We start from the raw sequence: 24,377 nt of genomic DNA on the forward strand, positions 1-24,377 counted from the left end.
AGAAGAAACAGACACAATGGGGGAAAGCAAAAAGAATGAGTATTTCTTGAGTTCCAACCATGTGCTTGTGCTGAGATTCCCATATACTATTATCTGTGATACTTCCCATATACTGATATCTGTGATATCTTTTCCCATTTTATAGATGAGAAAACTAAATCTCAGGTTAGTCCACCAAACAACCCAGAATCCCACATCAGAAACCTGAGAATCATTCTCTTCAAGTCCATTTTCTTCACCTCTCACAGTCAAGTGCAACATATCTTGTTACGTCCACCTCTGAATCTTCCCTGACTCTCTTCCCTTCTTCCATCTTTACTTTGGGCCTTTGATTCTTCCCTGCTTAGGCATAACCTCCTATCTCCAGATCTTCCCATTCATGGTCTCACTCACCACCAATCCATCTCCATCTCCTCCCCTACCACCATCCAGTTCTCACAAAGCCTTCAGAAGCTCGCAAAGCCCCACTTATCTCCCTAGGATCACCTCAAACCCCTCACTTGCAAGCATCCCAGACTCAAGCCTCAAGGACCGACCTGTGGTTCACAGAATCCAGTTACCATCCCATCTCTACACAGGTACCCTCTCTTCCAAGACTATCTCCAATTGTTCAAGAGCAATTTAGGCATCATCTCCTTAAGCTGATCTTCCCAAGGACCTGTTTTCTGTACTCCTCCCAGGCCTGGCCATACTCCCATCACAGCACTTATTTATTTATTTTTTAAAGATTTTATTTATTTATTTGACAGAAAGAAAGAGACAGCCAGCAAGAGAAGGAACACAGCAGGGGGAGTGGGAGAGGAAGAAGCAGGCTTCCCACAGAGCAGGGAGCCCGATGCGGGCTCGATCCCAGGACCCGGGGACCACGCCCTGAGCCAAAGGCAGATACTTAATGACTGAGCCACCCAGGCGCCCCCCCATCACAGCACTTATCAAACTACAATATTTTATCCATATGACAGTCTCTCACTGTATTAACAGCAGTTTGGGAGCAGGGATTTTCTTCTATATACTGGTGTCTAACACTCAACATCTGGTAGAATTAATAAGACAATCAATTCAAATCCAAATCTGATTTTGAGGTCCACATTCCTTCCACCATACCATAAATTCAGAGAGTAGACAGAGAAACAAGATAGTTTAGAATGACAAAAAGGTTAAGAGGCCATCTATGAAAAACCCACAGCTAACATCATACTTAATGGTGAAAGACTGGATGTTTTCCTCCAAAGATTAGGAGCAGGACAAGGATGGCCACTGTTGCCACTTCTATTCAATACAGTAGTGGAAGTTCTAACCAGGGAAATTTGGTAAGAAAAAGAAATAACAGTCATCCATACTGGAAAGGAAGAAGTAAAACTATTTCCATTCCCAGATGGTATGATCTTGCATACAAAAAAATTCTAAGAGGGATGGCTGGATGGCTCAGTGGGTTAACCGTCTGCCTTGGCTCAGGTCATGATCCCATCCTGGGATTGAGTCTGGGGGGGGGGGGGTCCTTGCTCAGCAGGGAGCCTGTTTTTTCCTCTGCCTGCCACTCCCCTGTTTGTTCTCACTCTCTCTCTCTCTCTCTGATAAATAAATAAATAAATCTTTTAAAAAAGAAAAAAGGATTAAGAACTTTAAAAAATAAATCCTAAGGAAGAATTATTAGAACATAAAACAAGTTCAGCTAGGGGGTAGGACACAAGATCAATGTACAAAAATCAGCTGTATCTCTATATACTAGCAGTGAACAATATGAAATGAAACTAAGCAAACAGGTGCGCCTGGGTGGCTAGTCAGTTAAGCCTCTGCCTTCGACTCAGGTCAGGATCCCAGGGTCCTGGGATCGAGTCCCACATGGGGCTCCCGGCTCAGGCGGGGCTCTGCTTCTCCCTCTGACCCTCCCTGCTGCTTGTGCCCTCTCTCACTCTGTCTCAAATAAATAAATAAAATCTAAAGAAAAGAAAAGAAAAAGAAAATGAAACTAAGCAAACAATCCATTTACAATAGCATCAAAAAGAAAAATTACTTAGGAATAAATGTAACAAAAGAAGTACAAGACTTGTACGCTGAAAACTACAAAACATGATTGAATGAAATTAAAGAAGACCTAAATAAATGGGAAGATATCCCATATTCAAGGACTGGAAGACTTAATACTGTTAAGATGGCAATACTCCCCAAATTGATCTACAGAGTCAACACAATCCCTTTCCAAATTCCAGCTGCCTTTTTTTTTTTTTTGCACAAATTGAGAAAACATAAAATTCACATGGAAAAATAAGGGACCCAGAATCACTAAACCAATTCTGACAAAGAAGAACAAAATAGGAAGACCCACTCTTCCTGTTCTCAAAACTTACTACGAAGCTTCAGAAATCAAAACTGTGAGGTACTAACATAAGGACAGACATAGAGATCATTTAGGTGTATAGGTCAATGGCACAGAATTGAGAATCCAGAAATAAACCCTTACATTAATGATCAATGGGTCTTTGACAGGGCGCCAAGACATTTCAATGAGGAAAGAACAGTCTTTCAACAAATGATGCTGGAACAACTGGATGTCCACAACTGGATGAACTTGGACTCCTATCTTATACCACATACAAAAATTAACTCAAAATGGGTCATACACCTAAAGATAAGAGCTAAAACAATAAAACTCTTTTTTTTAAGATTTTATTTATTTTTATTTGACAGAGATAGAGACAGCCAGCGAGAGAGGGAACACAAGCAGTGGGAGTGGGAGAGGAAGAAGCAGGCTCATAGCGGAGGAGCCTTATGTGGCTCGATCCCATAACACTGGGATCACGCCCTGAGCCGAAGGCAGTCGCTTAACTGCTGTGCCACCCAGGCGCCCCTAAAACAATAAAACTCTTAAGAGAAAATTTAGGACTAAATCTTCATGACCTTGGATTAGGCAAAGATATCTTACACATGACACCAAAATCAAAAGCAATGAAAAAAAATATGTAAGCTGACTTTATCAAAATAAAAAAAAAAATTGAGTTTCAAAGGTCACCAGCAAGAAAGTGAAAAGACAATCCACAAGTTAAGAGAAAATATTTTCAAATCATGTATCTAATAAGGGACTTATATCCAGAATACAAAAAGAACTCCTACAATTCGACAGTAAAAAGACAATATAGTTTTAAAATGGGCAAAGGAAACACTCTTCCTTGAAAAGTTGCTCAACATCGTTACTAGAGAACTGCAAATAAAAACCACAGTAAGACACCACTTCAAATCTATGAGGATGACGAAGTTTAAAAAGTCATACAGTAACAAGTCCAGATGAAGACATGGAGAAACTGGAACTTTCACCTATTGCTGGTGGGATTGTAAAATGGTGTAGCCACTCTAGAAGATAGTTTGGCAGTTCTATATGCTAAATATAGTCACCATATGACTCAGCAATTCCACACCTAGGAATATACCCAAGAGACCTGAAAACATAGATCCGCACAAAACTTGTACACAAAGCTCACAGCAGCACCTTTCACAATAGCCAAAAGTCGGTATAACCGGGAAGTCCATCAACTGAAGACTGAATCAACAAAATGTGGTGTATGTATACAATCCAGTTAAAAAAGATGGAATGAGGAACTGATCCATGGAACATAAACGAGCCTTTGTCTCAATTTTACTTGCTGAATTTTCATTCATGGAGTTACTGAGTGATGACACAGAGAGGTCGATGCCATTGGAAGAAGAGCTTTATTACTTACAATTCCTGAGAGGAGGGCACACCATGCCACACAGGGCCACAAGGGGAGGCTCTCCAGTTTGGGTCTGGAGGCAGGAGGAGTAGGAGAAAACTGGAACCAGAGCCTTTATTACGTTTTCTGCAGGAAAGGGAAGGCAGGACAGGGTAGTTTAGGACTGGCTTATCTGGATAACTCTGACAGGCTTTGGGAAATAGGGGCTGTCCCTAGTTGTCTGGTACCTGGCCCTGGGGTGATTTAGCGCAAAAAATATTGGCACAGTGTGTGAGCGGCTGATAAAGTAGAAGGTTGGTTCAGGGTGTGGGCTCTGGATTGGTTCGTTTGCATATGAAAAGTGTGCTTCAGGGACAGTTCTTTGCTATCTCTAAGAATTGGCTAACCTGGGGAGGGGCAGTCTCTACCCCGTCACGGAGGCCACAAATGTGAGAGCATCAAGAACACAGGAAATAAGAAAAGTACAGTTAATACAGTTGGCCCTCTGATGAATGAATGCCAAGTAGACAAATACAGAATCTAAGAAAACCCAGTTAGAACAGCCTTGAAAACATAATGCTAAGAAGCCAATCACAAAAGACTGCATGTTATCATATGATCCCGTTTATGTGAAATGTCCAGAATAGACAAACAGATACAGAATGTAAATTAGGAGGCGCCTGGGTGGCTCAGTTGGTTGAGTGTCTGACTTGGTTTCGGCTCAGGTCGTGATCTCACGGTTGTGAGATTGAGCCCCATGTCGGGCTGTGAGCTCAGTGCCGTGTCTGCTGGAGATTATCTCCCTTTCCCTCTGTTTCTCTCCCTAGTCGCACTCGTGCTCTCGCGCGCGCTCTCTCTCTCTAAAATAAATAAATGAAATCTTAAAAAATAAATAAATAAATCAGTAGTTGCCAGGATCTGGGGAGAAAGGAGAAGGAGAGTGACTGCTAATGAATCTGGGGTTTCTTCCTGGGGTGATGAAAATGTTCTAAAATTAACAGTAGTGATGGACATACAAATCTGTGAATGTACCTAAAACCACTGTCCACTTTAAGTGGGTGACTTGTATGGTATGTGTAAATTATATCTCAATAAGGTTAAAAAAAAAAAAAAGATAAGGGAAGAGAGCTGTTCAACACTCTAACAAGACGCCAGTGGAAGAGAAGTGTCCCCCATGCTTGCTCTCAGAGCTCTGGTCTCCCAGATTTTCTCGCTGGAGGTGAGGATTCATGCAAGATCTCAAAATTAATCCAGTTAAGAAGAGAGACACTTTTGATACATGACCAGGAGACTAACACCACAAAAACACTCTTCAAGAAGATTATTCTAAGAGTTGAGTGTGTCCACACTGGAGCGGGACAAGACAAAAATAAGGCAGGAACACCAAAAATAAGGCCGCTGTGACTAATTCAGGTAGAGGAAGGTGGCTTAGAAATTAACAAGAACAATGCATGAGAAAAGCAAGAAAGGATCAGCAACACCTGCAAGCTGACTGCATGGAGAGAGGAAAAGATGTGTCAAAAATGATCCTTTAGGCTGTGAAGGATGGTGTTGCCACTGACAGTTAAAGAGAAACCAGACAGTATGAGGATTACGGCACAGTTTAGGACTCATGGTCTAGGAAAAGAGACAGCTACTTAATGACGAAGAATCGAGGTTGCTTGAAAATGTTCCAAGCAGCTTATTATACAAAGACCAGTGGGAAGGTTATATGAATAGTGGATTTACAGGAACTGGGTGGAGAAAACGAACTATATTAAATCGGGCTGCCAACAGGACATCCTAGTGAGCTCCAGGCAATTTAAGATTAAAAAATGAGTAACAAATTGGGGCTAGAGATAAATACTCCATAGTCACCTGTAGGTATTAGAAAAATATGAAAAAGGAAGCTTCCTAAAGGAAAAAACTAGAACAGAGAAAATTAAATTAAGTTCTACCTTCCCCTCGCCAGGCACCATATTAGGAGATTTTCTAAATGATTAGAAGGTGATCCTGACTCTCCAGAGTTCTATAGACTGATAAAGACATGGCTGAAAATAGAGTATTAACAAGAGCCTCTGGAGTACAGAAGATGAAACAATTTTGTCCAGAGAGTGTTCTTGAGATTGAAGATTAGGAGAAAGAGGGGAAATCAAATTGGAGAGAGGAGAGCTCAAAGAGGAGAGTCAAGGACTTCAAAAGTAAAGAATGCATTGGTAGATTTGATCAGAAATCAATAGCTGCGGGAACAGTTTCAATACAGATTTAAGATTTTTGGAAGCCCAAAAGGCTGAGAGAGGGAAGCGGTCCTCAAATATTCCAAGAGAAAAAATACATCTGTGTTGCTTGGGAAGGAAGAAATAATAAGGAAAGGAGAAGGAGTTTTCTAACAATTAGAGCTCTGGAACAATGGAATGGCCTCACTAGGGAGGGTGCGCTCGGTCAGCGGAAAAGAACATTCCCAAGTGCTGGTCCCACGTAGCTGTTAGGGGACCATGCGAAGGAGTTCACACCTGGGGGAGGAGGCAGACTATGCTTTAGCTCTCATCTCAGTATTTCAAAGCTTGTGTCCAGGTTAGGGAAGGAATAGTTAGTGTGGTGGAAAAAAGAGAGAAGGGGGTAGAGAGAGAGGTTTGCATGGGTAGCCCATCCATGTGGGTTTGGACTTGGACTCACTCCTCACGGTAGAAGGGATGGTTGAGGATGTCAAATGAGAGGCTTGCAGAGTTTAATGACTGGGAATGAAAGGTACGGGGAAGATAGTCAAAAGCTGTGGGATTTACAGTGAAGATAAGGCATTGCTTCCTCTGGGAGGCAGAAATATCTAAGTGGAGACACTCCAGAGAATCTCCATCTTCCCGTAAAGCAGGCTGGGCGCTGTCAGCGGTGGTAGGGGGCTGGGGGCAGGGGCGTGCAGCGGGAACTTCAGATATACAGTAATAATGAAATAAAGAGGGTTTCAAAACACATAGACAGCAATCATGAAATAAAGAACACGTGGCACCTTCTGGTGCTGGAAACTACAGCAGGCAGGGTCTCTGGGACTTTGTCTCCCCCTGCTGAGTCAAGAAGTATGAGCGGCCTCAGCCGGGGAAGGAGCTTGACGGGGGAAGACTGACTTCCTTTGGGATGGGCAGAGGGAGGAAAACATACCTGTTGATATAAAATCTCCTTACAGATGAGAACCAGCACAATCTCGCGGCACTCCATGCGCTCTGGCAAAAAGTAGCAGCGCTGAGCCCGAGCCAAATAGGAGCTGGACGCGAGAAGGGGGGCAGCTCTGGGCCATTTCTATATGCCACCCCTGAGTCTTTTCTCGAAAAGATTCTTGTCTTAACTAACACATTCCTTTATCCAGAGGCTGTTTCAATAGCCTAAGTGATTGCAGAGACCAGGGGGGGGGGGGGGGGCTATGGTCTTATTTTAACTTAATTAGGAACCTTTCCTCCGGTCGTGACACAGTCTTATTTCAAAAAGTTCTGCTAAAATGACCAATCTGGGTGATGCTGCAGCACTTACATTGCCCCCAAGAGCTCATTCATAGAATCATCTTTTACATGAACCCAGCTAGTAGTGCCAACAATGGTGAAACCTGTTTCACAGCTCTGGGGGCATTTGGGGCAGGGTCTCAGTGGACTCGACTCTACTCACTGTTGCTTCACCTCCCAGCCGCACCCGCCTGCCTCCAGTTCTTTTATAACCCCACTAACATCTTCATCCCACGAAACAAAGGCAACTCATGTATGCTACTCATTAGGTGGTCATTTTAATGGAAACCAACTGCATTACTGTTAGGTTTCTGAAACTTGTCTATGGCGAGGCTAGGAAAACAAACAAAACGCTAAATAAATAAGCAATTGCACACACACACACACACACACACACGCACGCACACAGAATTTAGGACTATGGTATCCTGATGTCCCTCTTTAGGGTGTGATAGTAACTATTAAACAAGGTGAAGGCCTTTGAAGTCCTCAGATGAAAGGTTTCACGTAAATACAATCATCCCATTAAAATCCACAACATTCTGGTCAAACAGGGCAGCACTTTTATCAACACTCCACCGTGATAAGGGGGATTTAGAACAGTTCCAAATGATTTTGCTACTTCTTGAATTTCTGGAAAGGAAAAAGGAAAAAATAGTTATTTCTTCAACAGGACAACAGCGGGCATGAAAAAGCGGACTACCGCCGTCTCAGAAGCAAGCCCGTCATCCAAAGTTAATGCAGCATTCATTACAAAGAAAGGGACGAAGCGGGAATCTTCGTCAAGAGGAAAGAGGCAGACCTGGCAAACGTGAGCACATGACGTCATCACACCTGCACCAACTTATCCAGGGGCCGGGAAGGAGGGAAGAAATGACAATGCAGGAGGCCGTCAGGTGGCAGAATCCCTGACCCTCAGGGAAAAGGACCTAGAAAAAGAGGGAAAAGGCATCCTTTACAAAGGCAAACTTGGGGCGCAAAGCAACTGCAGAGGGAAGCCGTGGGCTGGCACAAGGGCAGCAGCTCTGAGGGGCCTGGCAGGGACCCCGCTGAGCAGCAGGTGCAGGGCCAGAGGCCGTTTTAACGCAAGGTCTGCTCAGGCCCTGGGACTCTGGGCCTTGGAAAAGATGAGAGCAGTTGCACGACGTATATACCTTGCAAGTAAGGCTAAGATGAGAAGAGGCCACATGGTATCATGGCAAAAGTGCTAGAGTTAAGTCAAAAGGCCTGGGTTTTTATTTCGTTCTGCCTCTGTCATTTACTAGCTTTGTGACCCTGGGCAAACCACTGAATGTCTCTGAGCCTCAGCTCTCCCGTCTGAGGTACAGAACCACACGTCCTACCTCCCAACGATGTGCTGGGCGTAAGAGAGAGTAGTGAGTGGGTGGGCACTTTTTAAAGACGTCCATGTATGTGAACTATTATGTGAGGATGATAGGAAGACCACACTACCGGGTACTCAGGTACAGAACTTCTTTTCAAGTATTAGACCTGACGTACGTGTGTGTAGGTACATATGTATACGTGTGCATGCACACATGTATTTACATATAACATATATACTGTTGCCCATAAGCTGTCACACATGCATGTAACCATTTCAGTGATCTATATTATCTATCTTACCTATGTTTGCATATATAAATATCATCATCTCCTTTTTAATCTGATTTATTCCGATAGATGCTGAAACAAACTTGGTCACCAGAAAACGATCAGGGCATCTAAGGAAAAGCAAAAGGAAGATGACCCTGAATCTGAAAGTACAAGAGGCCACGTGGGAAGGTAAACCGGCTGCCTGGATTAAATGGCGGGTACATCCTTGGACATGGAGCTTACTCTTTGATGCTCACAATTTAATTGAGGAAATGACAACCAGAAACACCCAGAGAACAAAATAGAGCAGTCAAATCAATCAGCCTGGGGCAGACTGTGTGGTCTAGGAATAACGGGTCTGGAAGTTTAAGGAAGAGAAAGAGCATGAGGAGCAGCGTCACCAGGACAAGCTCCTCGGAGGCAGGCCGCCAGTGGCTGACGGATGAACAGCACTGGAACGGCAGCGGAACGAGGGCAGTCCAGGTGAAATCGCACAGCAGGAATACAGACAGAAGCCTGAACGGTGTGGGATCTGCGCTGGAGCAAAAAGCTCGCTGCTCACTGTTGCTTAGCCTCTGGGAGGGCTGACGGGTCTCCCAAGGAGCCTGAGGAGAGGGTAATGTACCCTAGGCCGGCCAGCCTCCCCACCTGGCCACTGCTGCAGGAGGCGGTACTGTATATAAAGCAAGCGGAAGGGCCATCGGCAGGGTCAGGGACCGACACCCCGCTTTGCCTACCCTCCACTCCCTCATTTTCCTTCCACCTTTTCCAACATGATCAACATTTACTCAGCACCAACCATGCAGGAAATTGGGGAAAAAGAGCAACGATCTCCTTGGGGAGTTAGATATAAAAAATAGCTAAGACAGAAGCAGCTAAGCACCAAGGAAGTAATATTGCTATTCCCAGCCAAGGAAGGCGAGACAGCGGATGCTAGTCACGCTGTTGGGAAAGGTGTCTTGGACGAGCCGGTGCTGGCCAAGACTTGGCAGAAAGTTGAGATTCATAAGGCTTAGAGTTAAAAAGGGGTATCACAGACAAGAAGGTAGGCACAACGGGAATACTCATAACACTACTGTACTATACGCTTAAAATGATTAAAATGGTAAATGCTGTACATATTTTCATCACAGTTTTTTAAAAAAAATATTTTAAATGTAAATACAGGTGCTTCCTTTAAAAAAAAGACAAGAAGATATGAAAACACAACTGCCATTTGAAGCAAGTGATAAGCCAGCCCGTCTGATTCTGTAGAAGGTTCATATAGAGTGGCAATCAGGAAAGAAACAGCTCAAAACCAGACTGTGGAAAACCTCATGCCAGGTGGCACTTGGTTCTCTACACCAAGGTTTCTAACTTTGTGGTCCAAGGAAGGGCTTCAAGTTTTGGCCCATGAACACCCTGTAACAAATTTTGAATGTTCATTCATATGTGTGCTTTGATCTAGGGAGAGGGTAAATGGCTTTCGGATTCTCAAAAGGGTTTATGACTTAGATGCCTTGAAAACCATTCCTGTAGGCAAATGGCAGAGTGGTCCATGTGGGGACGGGACAAGGGAGTTGAGGTCATAGGACTTGAGTCCATTTCCCTTGAGACTTGCTCTTCACTATATCCCAGATAGTATTTAACAAACTGATACCAGACCTCTCTTTAATGGTTTCTTATTCACGAAGTATTTACCAGAGCTACTGGTAGATGAGAAGAACAGCTCACTGGGGAAAGGTGCTGACACTTATTGTAGAAAAGAAACTACCAGAGGGTGAACACAGAAGGGAACCCAGTAAAGGGGACAGGAGGTAAGGAAAGTCAATAAATTAAAATGCTATAGAAGCTGGGGGAAAAGTCCTGGGGAGGATGGAGTGGTTACCAGTGTCCAGTACAAGAGAGGAAATAAGAAAGATAAGGAATGAGAGAAAAAGAGCTCCAAATTCAGTGGTCTTCAGACGTGCGGTTTCTATAGGGTGAGGAAAGAAGAGATGAGAGGGTAAGGATAACGAGTCCAAACCGGGGCGTGTGTAGAGAAGGGAGGTGCTGCTGATAATTATGTCAGAACAACAGGAATAAACCTGGACTGTCCTGGGCAAGCAGATACACAGTTCGTTACCTCGCTGAGGAGGAAGTTAGTAGGACAGCCAGAAAGGCAGCACAGGCCACCCATAAACTCAAAGGGTTTCACTGTACAAAAAAAATAGGACAGGAGTCAGCAGAACTAGGAGGGATAAGAAAAGGCTTTATCAGTTACTTATGGGGGAGCAGGGAAGACTTCTGGAGGTTTTAAAGAGGGGAGGGAGGAAATGCATGAGAGCGTCCTGCACCCTCCATCAACGTCACGATGCATTTCTTGCGTGAATGTTGACTATGGGACTCTGATTTTCTAGGAAGCAGGAAGGAAAAGAATAAGCAGGAGCAGGGAGGGGACTTTCTTCCTTTGAAACTACACAGAAGGGGAAAAGAGAACACAGCGTGACCAGAAAGGGCAGGGCAGAGTGATTTTCTTCAACCTAGTGAGCGTCCGAGATATAGCTGTCAGAGAAGCTGTCATCTCCAAATTGGCTTTCCCTGTGGCCTTTTCTTCAAGAGACAAGAAATTAATAAGAAAGTGAAGTTAGGAGTTCTTTAAAGCTGATGCCTATGCAGCCTGCCAGAACTAGAACAATAAGGAAATATACCCACCATGCAATATATCCTTTCACTCAGGGCTGAGCACTCATCTATTTATAATTTCATTTTAGATACTGCTGGCAGGTTACAAAGAGGTCAGGGGAACACTCACCCAGCTAAGTTTAAACAGGGTAAAAAAAATAAAATAATAAAAAACAGGATAAGAAAACAATGTTGATGTCAGGATACAAAGATGCTACCATACTGATTATGTGGGCAGAGAGGAAACTCTCAGCCAAATGTCAGAAGGAGGTTAAATAATAAAAAATGGCATTCCTCTACAGACAATTCTTAAATTACAACCAGGCAACTCATCCAAACTTAGCACAATCTCACACAAAAGGGAAGGGAAGGTGTTCACAGAACATAACGGAGATGGGGCCATCAGGGAGAAGCTAGCTGCAGTCTGGTAGCACCGCAGGGTCAGTAAATGGTCAACCGCAGGAAATTATAAGGTATGAATCACATCCTAGAAAGAAGTCACAGTATATATTTAAATAACCAGATGGACAGGTATTTACTATAAAAGTCAGTTTATTTTCCCTTCCTGTGTTTCATATTTTCCCTTTTTTGTCAGTAATGAGGAATTAACTGATTGGAAATCTCCTTGATTAAATAACATTAACAAGTTCATGAATTTACACACCACATTTTAGAGTATAAAGCAAGAAGTTGAAAAATATTCCCTAACCCAACACAAATTAGGCAGCCCACGAAATTGCACATTTTCCCCCTAGTTTGTTTCCATAATTTAAAATACATATACAGAATGACCTAAAAATATTGATAATTAGTAGAGAATTCACAGCCTTGAAGACATACACGCTACGAACTTCTAAAGAATAGATACCTAGTCCCCAAGCCCTAGTAACCCATTAATGTGATTCAAGGTCACATACTTAATGCTTACTAGGACAAAAGGTCTTCCCTCTGTCTCTAATTCTAGTCTTCTGCTGAGGTAACTCAAGGAACCCGGTCGTGAGAAAGATCAATTCTCTGAAAACAGGGCTAAGCAGATTAGCGTCCTAGTGGATCCTAATGTTCCCAGAGAGCAAATCTGGGGTTGAGTACTTTGGCTGTGAGCTACACCTTGGAATGTTCGTGACAACTGATGATGTACCTTATGGTCCTTGAAAGGAAGACTGAGTACTTCCAGGAGTCGAAGTTAATTTTGAATGAAGACAGAAGAGAAGGAGCTGACAATAATTTGAAGGTATTTCTGCTTCTGGAGCTGAGTAACTTTAGATCAGAGAGAGTGACTGAGCCAGTCACCATGTAGTGTGATTTTTCCCACCACAGTTAACAAAGGGCTTCTTTGTCCAAGGCAGGCTGATGCTTGATCCAGCTTGAGCACTCTACCAGGATTTGATGCTTCAAAGATGAGCCGCTCTCTGCAAGCTCATTATCAAAGCAAAATCCAACGATCTTTTCCTATTCGCGGAGCCCGTCATTGATGCAAACCATGTGCGATGGTCTCATGGCCACTCAACTTTCCAGGCTGGAGAATTAGGGTCCAAGTCCAAGACAGTATTTCAGGTTAAAAGGATAAACCTCAGCAGTCCAAATAAAGAGGCTGGCAGATTCATAGGCCATTCAGTACATTTATGAAGCAACAATGAAAATCATCCACAATAACTCATGTAGTGCAGAAAAACGGCCCAGCCTTCACCACCGGTCAGCATCTCAAGTGGCTGACACTGTTGAAAGAGGCTTGACAATCTGAGGTTTTGTTGGAGCTCTTAAGACAACCCCCAATAGGGTGAATTAAAAAAAATAATAGTCCTGATGTGTCTCCCATTGTTCTTCTCTTCTGTGGGCAACACTCACTCACTCAATACATGAGCCTGTCGTCTTTGCATAAGATAGCAGATTTCCCTCACTATTAATGGCGAGATAAATAAAATTGTACAACTTGTCTGTGAAGAGAACAAAGCATTAAATATGCAGTGACAATTAACTCTGTTAAAGCATCATGTTTTGAACGTAATAATGAATGTGTGGACAACTGCAATCATTTTGACTTCGTACAAAGATAACTCGATCTTTTCTAATGAATTAGAAAATGATTTTGAAAATCAGGTTAATATATTTTTTAAAAAACTTAATGTTACATAGTCTCCAGAAAAAGAACTAAGGTACACAAAATTAAATAATTTACCATAGGTAGAGCAAAAAATTGGTACTGGAGCTCGCTTTATTTATTTTTTATTTAAGTAATCTCTGCACCCAATGTGGGGCTCCAACTCATGACCCCAGGACCAGGAGTCGGGTGCTCTACCGACTGAGCCAGCCAGGTGCCCCTGGAGCCCACTTTAAAAACACTGCTTGTCCTAATAGATTCAGTTTTCTTTCCAGTACAATTTCTTGTATGATCACACAGCAGGTTCATCAGGAGACATTTCCCTCTATTTAGCACAGATGTCAGAAGTGGAACAGAGACATATGGCCCAGTCTTTAGAAGCCGGAAGGCAGTTAGGCAGAAGCAGCATCCTCTGTGATAGCAGAGTACGTAGCCCTAGGGCAGCTCCAGGGAATTCGGGAGCTGAGCTACCCCTGGGCTCCTTGGACAAGGCCGGAGGACCGTGGCTGCACCTGGAGCGCTTGAGGCTGTCTCCACTTAGGATGCACTAGATTTAGGGACGGGATACAAAATGCATCCCCTCGTGGATGAAGCTGTCACCAGACTCTCTCACGCAGACCTGTCTTGAGCACCATCTCACCAATAATGCAGGAGGGTAGGTCACATATTTATTCAACAGAGAGCAACGTTTTAAAAGTATAAGGCCTTGCTCTGAATTGGCTATTTCCCAGAAAGTACACGATTCCGGCCAAGAATGTTTACGGCATGACAAATATTTTCTCAAGAGACTTTCTTCATTTTAGAACCTACATACCACAGTTTAATTACAGCAATGCTTCTTTTAGAGCCCGATGTTGCTTGTTGTACACTGTAATTTCCTTCAGAATTCCCAAATTACAGCTAGCACACAGAGCGTACCCCAGAAGAGTACACCGATTAATACTTTCAGTAAGTCTCTCATCACTTTTTCTGGAATTATAAATGGCAATATTCATTAGGCTCAGGTCAAGGGCAAACTAAAGACCTGCTCCCACCACGAAAAAAGAATGTATCTTTTAGATGCATGAAATGTTACTTTCCACAAAAGGGTCATTAAAAGCCATCAGCAATTGTGCCGATTTAGGAAGTGATCTAAGCAAATGCTTTGAACTAAATTCCTAAGAAAAACCACGCGTTAAAAAAGGCACACACTCACTTACCATGAGAATGAAAAAGTAGAACACCCACATCCATCCCAGGTTGTCCTGGATCAAAGACACTAAATACTACAAGGGAGAAAAAGAAATTACAATATAAACCTTTATAAACTAATCAAATGAAGGAGCTGAAAGGTAGATTAAACACCGCTCTTCCAGAAAATGAGAAGGGAGTTCGAATTTATAGAATGGTTTTCGGTTTGCATAGCTTTCACGTGTGTTCCTACTTAAAGATACCCGGCCTTCATCATGTAAGCTGGCAGTGTCCGAGTACAAACACGGCAGAAAAGATGACTATAAGGTTTATTTTTATTCACTTTGCTAATAAGAGAGGAAGATGAACGTCCTCAAGCCACTTCTGTTTAATCATTCTTTCTTCCAAGGAAAGGTACTATAATTGATGCTTTTAAAAAGAGGTTGTCTTTCAAGTATGTTGCCCATTTTGCAATGGTGTTATTTATACTGAGGATTTCTATACGGCTTTAACACTCTACAGCAAATTCTTTTACCTTATTTCGATCACTGGAAAGAATCTAATAGCACTTAACCCATTTTCTTTTTCTATTATGATAAAATTTATATAAGATAAAATTGGCCATTTTAACCATTTTTAAGTGCACAATTCAGAGGTATTACGTACATTCACAGTATTGTACCACCATCACCACTATCTAGTCCCCAAATTTTTCATCACCCTAAACGCCAAGTCTGCACCCCACCACCCCCTCTTCCCAGCCCCTGGTAACCTCTGATTATTCGCCTGTTCTAAGGATTTCGTGTTCAGTGCAGTCACACAGTATTCGTCCTTCTGTGCCTGGCTTATCTCACTCAGCGCGCTGTCTTCGAGGCTGCGGCACATGTTGGACTAGCATCCCTTTTTATGGCTGAATAATACTGCATGCTACACACGTGCCACCTTTTGTCTGTCCTCAGTTGATGAACATTTGGTTTGTTTCCATCTTTTGGTTATTAGGAATAATGCTGCCATGAACACTGGTATACACACATGAGTCCTGTTTTCAGTTCTATTCCTAGGAGTGGAACTGCTGGGTCACAGGGTAATTCCATGTTTAACTTTCTGAGGACCCACCAAAGCATTTTGCACAGCAGCTACACCATTAGACATCCTCGCCAGCAATGTAAGAGATCCAGTTCCTCCACATCCTCCTAACTACCTGTTCTTTTCTGTTGTTGTTTTTAAAGTGATAGCCATCCCAGTGGCTGTGAAGTGGTATCTCGCTGAGGTTTTGATTTGCATTTCCCTAATAACTAAAGATGCTGAGAATCTTTACGGGTGTTTATTGACCATTTGTATATATTTGTCATGAAGATTTGTCCCTATGATTTCTTTTAAGAGTTTTTATAGTTTCAGATCTTAAAGTTCGGTATTGATCCTTTTTATGTCAATTTTTGTCTATGCTGTAAGGCAAGGGGTCCACCTTCATCCTGCGTGTGTGTATATCCAGGCTCCCCAGCACCATTTGATGAAGAAACCATTCTTTCCCCATTGAACGCTCTTGGCACCCTTGTCAAAAATCAACTGACCAGGGCACCTGGGTGGCTCATTCGGCTAAGCATCTGCCTTCGGCTCAGGTCATGATCCCAGGGTCCTGGGATCAAGCCCCACATCGGGCCCTCTGCTCAGCAGGAAGCCTGATTCTCCCCCTCCCTCTGCTTGCCGCTTCCCCTGCTTGTGTGTGCACGCGCTCTGTCAAGTAAATAAATAAAATCTTAAAAAAAAAAAAAAATCAACTGGCCACAGATGTGAGAGTTTTACCCAAGTTCTTCCATCACACACTACCAGTGAAATTTACAAGTGGAAAAAAATTAAAGCAAAGCAAGTGAGTGATGTAGCCTAGATTACATAACGGAAAGCAAAAAAAGTGGAGTCTAGTCGCCCCTTAATGGGCTCACAGCAATGCTCCCAAGTCTTTCTGCCACTTTATCTTTCTTTTAAACCATATAATTTACCTAACATAAAGTTCACCCATTTAAAGTATACAACTCAATGGTTTTTAGTATATTTACAGAATTGTGCAACTATTACCATAATCTAATATTAGACCATTACTATCACCCCCCCCAAAAGAAACCTTGTACCCATTAACAGTCACTCCGTAGACCCACCTGACCCCAGGCAACCACTAATCTAATATCTTTCCCTATAGACTTGCCCATTTTGGATATCTCATATGAACGAAATCATTTAAGTACGTGGTCTTTTGTAACGGGCTTCTTTCACTTAGCATACTATTTTTTAGGGGCCTCTATGTACCATCTATCCAATTTTAAGTGCCGGATACCCTGTTCAACTGCCAAATACTACTCCATCATATGAATACACACGTTCTGTTTAATCCATTCCTCAGTCTATGACATTCAGGTTTTTTCTATGTTTTAGCTGTTATAAGTAATCCAGCAAGGAACATATATGTTCCAGCGTTTATGTGGACATTTGTTCTTATTTTTCCTGGATAGATATCACAAGTTAATCTAACTGAGCCCCTACTATGTGTCAAAAACATACTAAGCCATCGGGACCACAAAGATGAAGGAAACGGTTCCTGTTCTCAAGGAAACGCAGAGTCTGACACAGACAGAAAAACCAGTAAATGTGATGCACGGTGACAAGCACTGTTAAAGTTGGCACCAACTGCTACGGAAACCAAGACAGAAACAGTTTTCTTGTGAAGTCAAAGGAAGGTGGGGAAACAAAGCTGTTCGGGGTAAATTAGGAGAGCTGGGACAAGGCTCATCAAGTTTCTAATATTAAGTCATAGAGTTTGGAATCTCACACCTCACGCAATGGGAAATTATTAAAAAATCAGTATGGAAGAGGAATGAATAAAGCTAACAATGATTTACTCCAGATCCCATTTCCCCAGCCACCAAAGGGAGCCTAATGCTGACCCAAGCTCACAGTTAGGGATCCGAATACGGGCAGGTGAAACATTCTAAATACAAATAAACTCCTTGAGGGGCACCTGGGTGGCTCAGTCAGTTAAGCGACTGCCTTCAGCTCAGGTCATGATCCCAGAGTCCCAGGATCGAGTCCTGCATCAGGCTCCCTGCTCAGCAAGCAGTCTGCTTCTCCCTCTGACCTTCCCCCTTCTTGTGCTCTTCTCTCTCTCATTCTCTCAAATAAATTAAAATCTTTAAAAAATAAAAATAAAAAATAAACTCCTTTAAATGCTCATTATATAACCCACTCATCTGATTAACGAAGAAAACATCAGGGAGAAACAATAACCGAAAATAGAGTAATATCAGGAAAGGATGACTAGGGGCGCCTGGGTGGCTCAGTTGGTTAAGCGACTGCCTTCGGCTCAGGTCGTGATCCCAGGGTTCTGGGATTGGGCCCCACGTCAGGCTCTCTGCTCAGCGGGAGCCTGCTTCTCCCTCTCCCTACTGCTCCCCCTTCTTGTACTTGCTCTCTGTCAAATAAATAGATAAAATCTTTAAAAAAAAAAAAAAAAAGGATGTCCAATACAATCACCCCTTACCCTTTATATAAAGACCTCTAAACTGGTAGCCAATAGCATTTTTGGTTCCTACTCCAGCGCACACTCAAGTAAGCACATTTCTCCTACTTTTCCTAGGTTTTTTTTTCCTCTTCAGTCTCATAATCAAGTACGCTAAGCACATCAATCCTATCATTCATTCACTCTACAGCCATTCAACAGATGTGGGCTCATCTACTGTGTGCCAGACACCGTCCTATGTACTGGGGCTACTGTGGAACACAAAGCAAAATGCTGTCCTCGTCATACTTACATCATAGTGGGAGAGTCAGACATTAACAAATAAATATATGACATATGGCTGGGTAGTGAAAAGCATTAAGATGGCTTGTTTTCCTCAATACTTGCTCTCTCATTAACTACCAGGAATCAGACATTGGTGATCTATCCCCACAGAGCAAGCAAAACAGCAATATTCCAGGCTGGTAATGACCTGACTGTCAGAACTAAAGAGACTTTTTTTCTTCCATTCTCCTTCTCTGGCTCCCCTACACCTCTGATCTCACTGACTAATACCTCCCTTTGCCTACATGGCACTGCTGACTTCCTATGTCTTTGACCACTGGGCAACCCCTGAGGTTTTGCTTGTATTTTCTTTGCCCATTAAACATCTCATTAATTTCCAAAGTTTCATCTATTTTATCTATGCAGATGATTCTCTGATCCTTATTTTTGCAAAATTTGCCCTCAATGTCTTGGAAAGGTATACCCCAGGAGAGGCATGAGTCATGACAGTCCCAAGGAAGAAAAGGCTGAATTTAAGCCTTTGAGTAGTTCTGACCACTTATTGTAGGCCAGTCTTAGCCTAGACAATCTCAAGTTTAGAGTGCCTAAGAATCAGCAGGAAGGCTTGTTGAAACACAAATCTCCAGGTTCTAATTCAGCAAGCCTGTAGTAAGCTCAGTGTTCTGTACTTTAATAAATAACCCAGATGATTCTGACACAAGACATTTATGAACCTCCCTTTGAGACACAGTCACTGGAAACAGAGAAAGTGACTCAGAGCAGCTGCAGAGTCCATGGCAATTTCTGGTGGGGATCCATGAGAAGAACGTGTATGTCTGGTACGAGACAGGAGGTAGGGTGTGCATGCCAGGTGGGGGATAATGAGAAGCACGTGTCTCGTGGCCCCTCGGAGTGCTAAGTTCAGGCTAGGAAGAAGGGAGAAGCAAACTGGGACTGAGGATCTGTCTTATGAAGTGTCAGCTCATTTCCAGACAGGAAGAATCTGAAAATAAAAGTGGGAAGAAGAAACTACAAAATGTAGAGGGACTTTCCATATTAGGTCCCATGAGCTGACCTCAGAGAAGATTAGAAACCTAAGGCTTACACCTACTGTGGCCCAGTGCGCAGGTGTCAATTCTTCCACCAATGAGAGACTACTCACCACTCAATTTCAAGCCCTCTCTTGTTCTCTCACCTGGCCCACCGCAGCTCCAATGCTTCCAGTTCCATCAACAATTCCTGTGACGGTCGCCAAAGCCTCACTGCTCCCTTGGATCAGCTCTTGGCGACCGAGGTCCGCAGAAATAGCAGAGCTAATCATGTTAGAAGGTCCGCCAATAAAAAATCCTGAAGTCATAAACAAAACAGGTTCTCATTAAAACACTATTCATCGCACCACCAGAAATCTACTGGACAACTCTTATCCCAACATTTTAATCAGTATGTTGGAGAGAAACAGCAAAAGGGAGAGGAAAAAAAACAGTAAAAATAAAAACTCTTCCAAATCATGTCATCTTCAAACTAGTTAGCATCCACTTTTCTGAAAGCCCTACTTGAATTATATGATATTCTGGTATATTTTATAAAAACCAAAGATACAGAAAATACAGTGAATATACAGCCTTTCTAATCCGTAAAGTCTGCATCCATTAATAACTAATTATACTCACTTGTCAACTTCTATGGTAGAGTTGTATCAACTGAGTATCTGACTATCCAAATTCAACCACACATATTGGGGGAAAAAAAAGAAGAGAAAAAGCTCTGTAAGCAGTACAGACGGTTCTATCAGCCACTGCTCTCCACAGACTGAGCAGGAGTTGGCCCATGAGACTCTGTTCACATGGATGGAATGAGTTCCATGTGCCTCACGTATCATGAGCAGCTCTCACTATCCTGAGTAGGATCTAAAGTTTAAAAATAATCTTTCTATACCATGGTCCCCAATTACACTCAACTGTTTCATCCGGTGCCCACGTGGAGAAACACTGACCAATTCTGACATAGGAGGAAAACCTTTTTGAAAGCTGATGAATTGGTTTCCAATGTGGCATCTTTCTAAGCCACTTCCAGAATAAGGGAAGCTGGGGCAGCAATCAAACATTTTAGAAAATCTCTGTCAAAGGGGACTGCTCTGTAACAACAGGACTAAAGAGGTCACATAATAGCAGAGAAACAGAATCTGAATCTGAAGCAGGCAGCTTTCCTTTTACCACTGGAGCTCTTTATAATGAAGGTTTTAGTATTACTCAAACTGAGGGAGCAAACGGTCTCCCTGTCTTCCTTTTTATTTACAAAGGAGCAGTAATAGTATAGTGAAACAGAGCCACATGACATACCTGTCACTGCCATCAGAAGTGCATTAATGGACTTATCGTTTGGAGAACCTATGAGAAAAGATGCAGAAACAGCATGCTGACTTTAAAAGCAGATTACATGGGCCCCCACTGAACAGCACAGAAAGATCTGGATCTCAGTGACCTCACAGATCACTCCCAGAGACAACAAAGGGATACAACTCTTTCACTGCCTACTCCAACTTTTATTTGTAATGTCTGCCTCTTGCTGGTGCCCGAGCTAATAAGACTTCTAAAAGCTAAAGGAAAACTCCACTCCCATCTCAGCAGCATCTTAAGGGACATATACCAAACCTACTAATTACCATCTTTCCTCTTTTGAAACCCTTTCCCTTTTATTGTTTTATTGGCTCTAATGCTGGCCCTCTGGAGCCTACCCTCAAACAAAGCATACACACTCCCAAGCAAGCTTTTAAACAAGCCACCAAAGCAGAAGAGATGCCAGTTTCCTCCCCAACACAAATAAAACTACGGGATGGTACTCTGACCAGGCTTTTACAGGACAATACAAAGGTCTCCTATCAGCCTTTGTAGCTGGTCTCAAGCATCTCCCCAGGGTGGATCACTGACTCATGGCAAATGCCTTAGTCCCGAGAGATCAGAAAAATAATTTAATTGCAAGTGAATACTCACGGCTATATCCAACGAGGGACCCAACGGCCAGAAGCAGACTGAGAGCTAAAACCGGAGCTCTCTTCTGTAATATGTCAGAGATGAAACCTTGCAAAGTTCCACCTGCAAGTACCAAGAGCACATCACAACCAAAATCGTTTATGATTTAGCTCAGTTATCTGAAGCTTGTTCCCCATGTACCCTCTCCCTGCTATCAGGATCCTGACACTGGTCTACCCAAAAAGATGGCTGACTCCCAAAAAGGCTTCCTCCACAGCTTCCTTTAAGGAAGATTACCTGACTGTTAATAGCCATGACGCTGAGAGGGACACCATGAATCAGATAGCGAAATAAGGAAAAACAAAAAAATCTTCAAAACCACCCACTGTCCCTTGCTGTTCTCGCTTCTCAAACCAGCTATGAAGGCTTTTCCTGATTTTTCTGCTTTTTATTATTTTATTTAATTTTTTAATTTTTTAATTTTTTTTTTTTTTAAGAGAGAGAGCAGCCATGCATGTGCAGGGAGCAGAAGGAGAGAATCCTTTTTTTTTTTTTTTTTTTAAGATTTTATTTATTTGACAGACAGAGAGAGAGCACAAGCAGGGGGAGTAGCAGACGGAGAGTAAGAAGCAGGCTCCAGGGGCTCAATCCCAGGACCCTGAGATCATGACCTGAGCTGAAGGCAGTCACTTAACTGCCTGAGCCACCAAGGCTCCCCAGAGGGAGAGAATCTTTTTGTTGTTGTTGTTGGTTTGATTTGGTGTTTTGTTTGTTTTGTTTTGTTTTGAGGGAGAGACTCTTAAGCAGGTTCCACGCTCAGCGCAGGGCCCGACAGAGGGCTCGATCTCACAACCCTGAAATCATGACCCGAGCTGAAACTAAGAGTTGGACGCCTCACCGACTGAGCCACCCAGGTATCCCTCTGCTTTTTATTTTAAAAGATGATTCATTAAAGATCATGCCTCATGGGCTATTAGTAGCAGCCAATAAATGTTTACTAAAATTAAATGCAGTGATTATGATCTGGTGATAATGAACAGGTCAGGATCTTTAGAAAGAGGTAATGTGAATCCTTCAAGCAACAAGGTCACATTTAGCATGCACTCCCATTTCGAGCAGTAGGGGCTATGAGACATCTGGTATATCCTCATTGGACAGCAGGACCCAGAAGTATGATCAGGTCTAAAGGGGGAAGCCTCACCTTTGGCTCTGTATCTAAGAATAGGGGCAGACAAGTTCAAGTACGGTAACAGTGTATCACCTGAGGACTCACTGCTCTCATGTGCTCAGGGCAGCTTTGCCTTACCACAATTCTAAATCCAAACATTACAGAAAGGATGTTCCGATTCTGCCATAGCCATATAAGTAACACCCACTAAAATCCATTCTGCACAACGGTCTTATTTTAAGTACCTGTTTATGCTTCCAGCCACAGCAAAAAGTTACTATTTAAAAAATCTGCAGATGCAAAATACTCACAGAAGTGAATCCCCACTATTATTCCTACCTCCATGACCTGACAAAATCTAGACACTATTTTCCCTTCTTGGGCTGTGGGTGGTGGGAAAGGTGGGAAGTAGATAAAATGAACACATTCACATTCTAACTTGGATCTCTGGCATACAATTAGCTTTAGACCTAAGATATCACTGAAAGTGTGCGAAAGGGTTACATTTGAAGAGATCGCAGAGGGAAACATCCCTGTGCTTCCCAACACAAAAGAACTGATCCATAAACAAAGAACTGAGAAAAAAAGAGCCCTATAAATCACAGGGCTGCCGTGGGCTGGCTCTTCTTTTCTATGGATTCTTTTTTTTAAGAGTTTAGCTGTTTACTGGTAGTAGGACGGTTTAGGAAAAATGGCTGTGGACTAAACAATAAAACTTTAAACAATGTCAGATTTCATAACCCAGTAAAATATTACCAGTGACTAACGCTCATTATAGAAAAAGATGCATCTGGCATTACCTATAATTCCTCCAACATCGTACCAAATGGACAACTTGTCAGCTTCAGCCTCCTTCCATCCAAAGTTGTTACTCAGATAAAAGGGCAACCAGAAGAAGAAGGAGTAATTTACTAACTTCAAGCAGGCATAGGCCAGTGAGTACTACAAGAAAAACATTCGACTTTCGATAAGGAACAAAAAACAGCATAGCAGGACCACAATTCTCAATGTAATTAAAAAGCAAAACCATACACAGGGAGTTTGGGAAGACAGTACCTGATCTTAAAATTACACACTTCTATAAATATCCATTTGCCTGACTTTACCTAGGCTCCCTTTTCTCTTTATCCCCATTAGCTTCCAGAAAGGCATGTGCAGCAGGCTTCTGGAATAAAAATACATATGACCATTTCTTAATTGTCCCCAGTTTCTTCTCCTTTCAGTTCCCCAGTGGAAGCAAACCAGTGTTTGAACCTCAAAGGCAGAGCATACACTCCTGTTTCTTTATTCATACCACTAACTATCATTAACCATAAGCAAAGAAATCCAGTAAACATCACAGCTTTTATTCCAAGCAGCCCAACTTTTTTGGTTCTTCTACTTCCTGCAAAGTTAACATTATGAACAGTGGAGAGCAATGTGACGAAACTATAGTTTCAAGGTCTAAGAAAAGCATCAACATTAAAACCACTTTCACATCATGGTTTCCAAAAGCCTTGTATTCCAGCATCGAGTGGAAAAGCAAAAAGTATCTTTGGTGAGTCAGAAATGAAAGCACATGACCATCCTGGGCCTTGTGGCTCTACTTTGAGGAATACAATTAGGATGGCAGTGGCGCTAAGACTCCTATATTCAACACATTATTACCAGGAAATCCTGACATTTAGCATCAAAGGAAAAAGGGGGAGGAACAGAGAGGCTGACTTCAAAGGGTGTCTGGCTAGTATATTCTTTTCCCTGGAGCTGCCAGTTATTCCCTAGGTATCACTTGTTTTTAAACAGCCTCCCTGGCAGGGCAACAGCCACCC

General features: G+C 42.6%; 1 protein-coding gene across 7 annotated transcripts in view; it reads right to left on the reverse strand.

The window, feature by feature from the left end:
* Positions 1-11,926: 11,926 nt before the first annotated feature.
* The window catches only part of SLC37A3 (solute carrier family 37 member 3), a 45,162-nt gene continuing 32,711 nt past the window's right edge, over positions 11,927-24,377 (reverse strand). For all 7 annotated transcript variants that reach the window (XM_026512112.4, XM_026512131.4, XM_026512155.4 and 4 more), the window contains 6 exons: positions 23,370-23,511; positions 21,423-21,524; positions 20,772-20,819; positions 19,628-19,779; positions 14,690-14,755; positions 11,927-13,326 (listed from right to left, as the gene is read on the reverse strand). In XM_026512112.4, the coding sequence (XP_026367897.1) occupies positions 13,234-13,326; positions 14,690-14,755; positions 19,628-19,779; positions 20,772-20,819; positions 21,423-21,524; positions 23,370-23,511 (603 nt within the window). In that variant the 3' untranslated portion in view covers positions 11,927-13,233. The remainder of the gene's footprint in view (positions 13,327-14,689; positions 14,756-19,627; positions 19,780-20,771; positions 20,820-21,422; positions 21,525-23,369; positions 23,512-24,377) is intronic.

Source organism: Ursus arctos, unplaced genomic scaffold (genome assembly GCF_023065955.2).
Source record: "Ursus arctos isolate Adak ecotype North America unplaced genomic scaffold, UrsArc2.0 scaffold_3, whole genome shotgun sequence".
In the NCBI taxonomy this organism is placed as follows: domain Eukaryota; kingdom Metazoa; phylum Chordata; class Mammalia; order Carnivora; family Ursidae; genus Ursus; species Ursus arctos.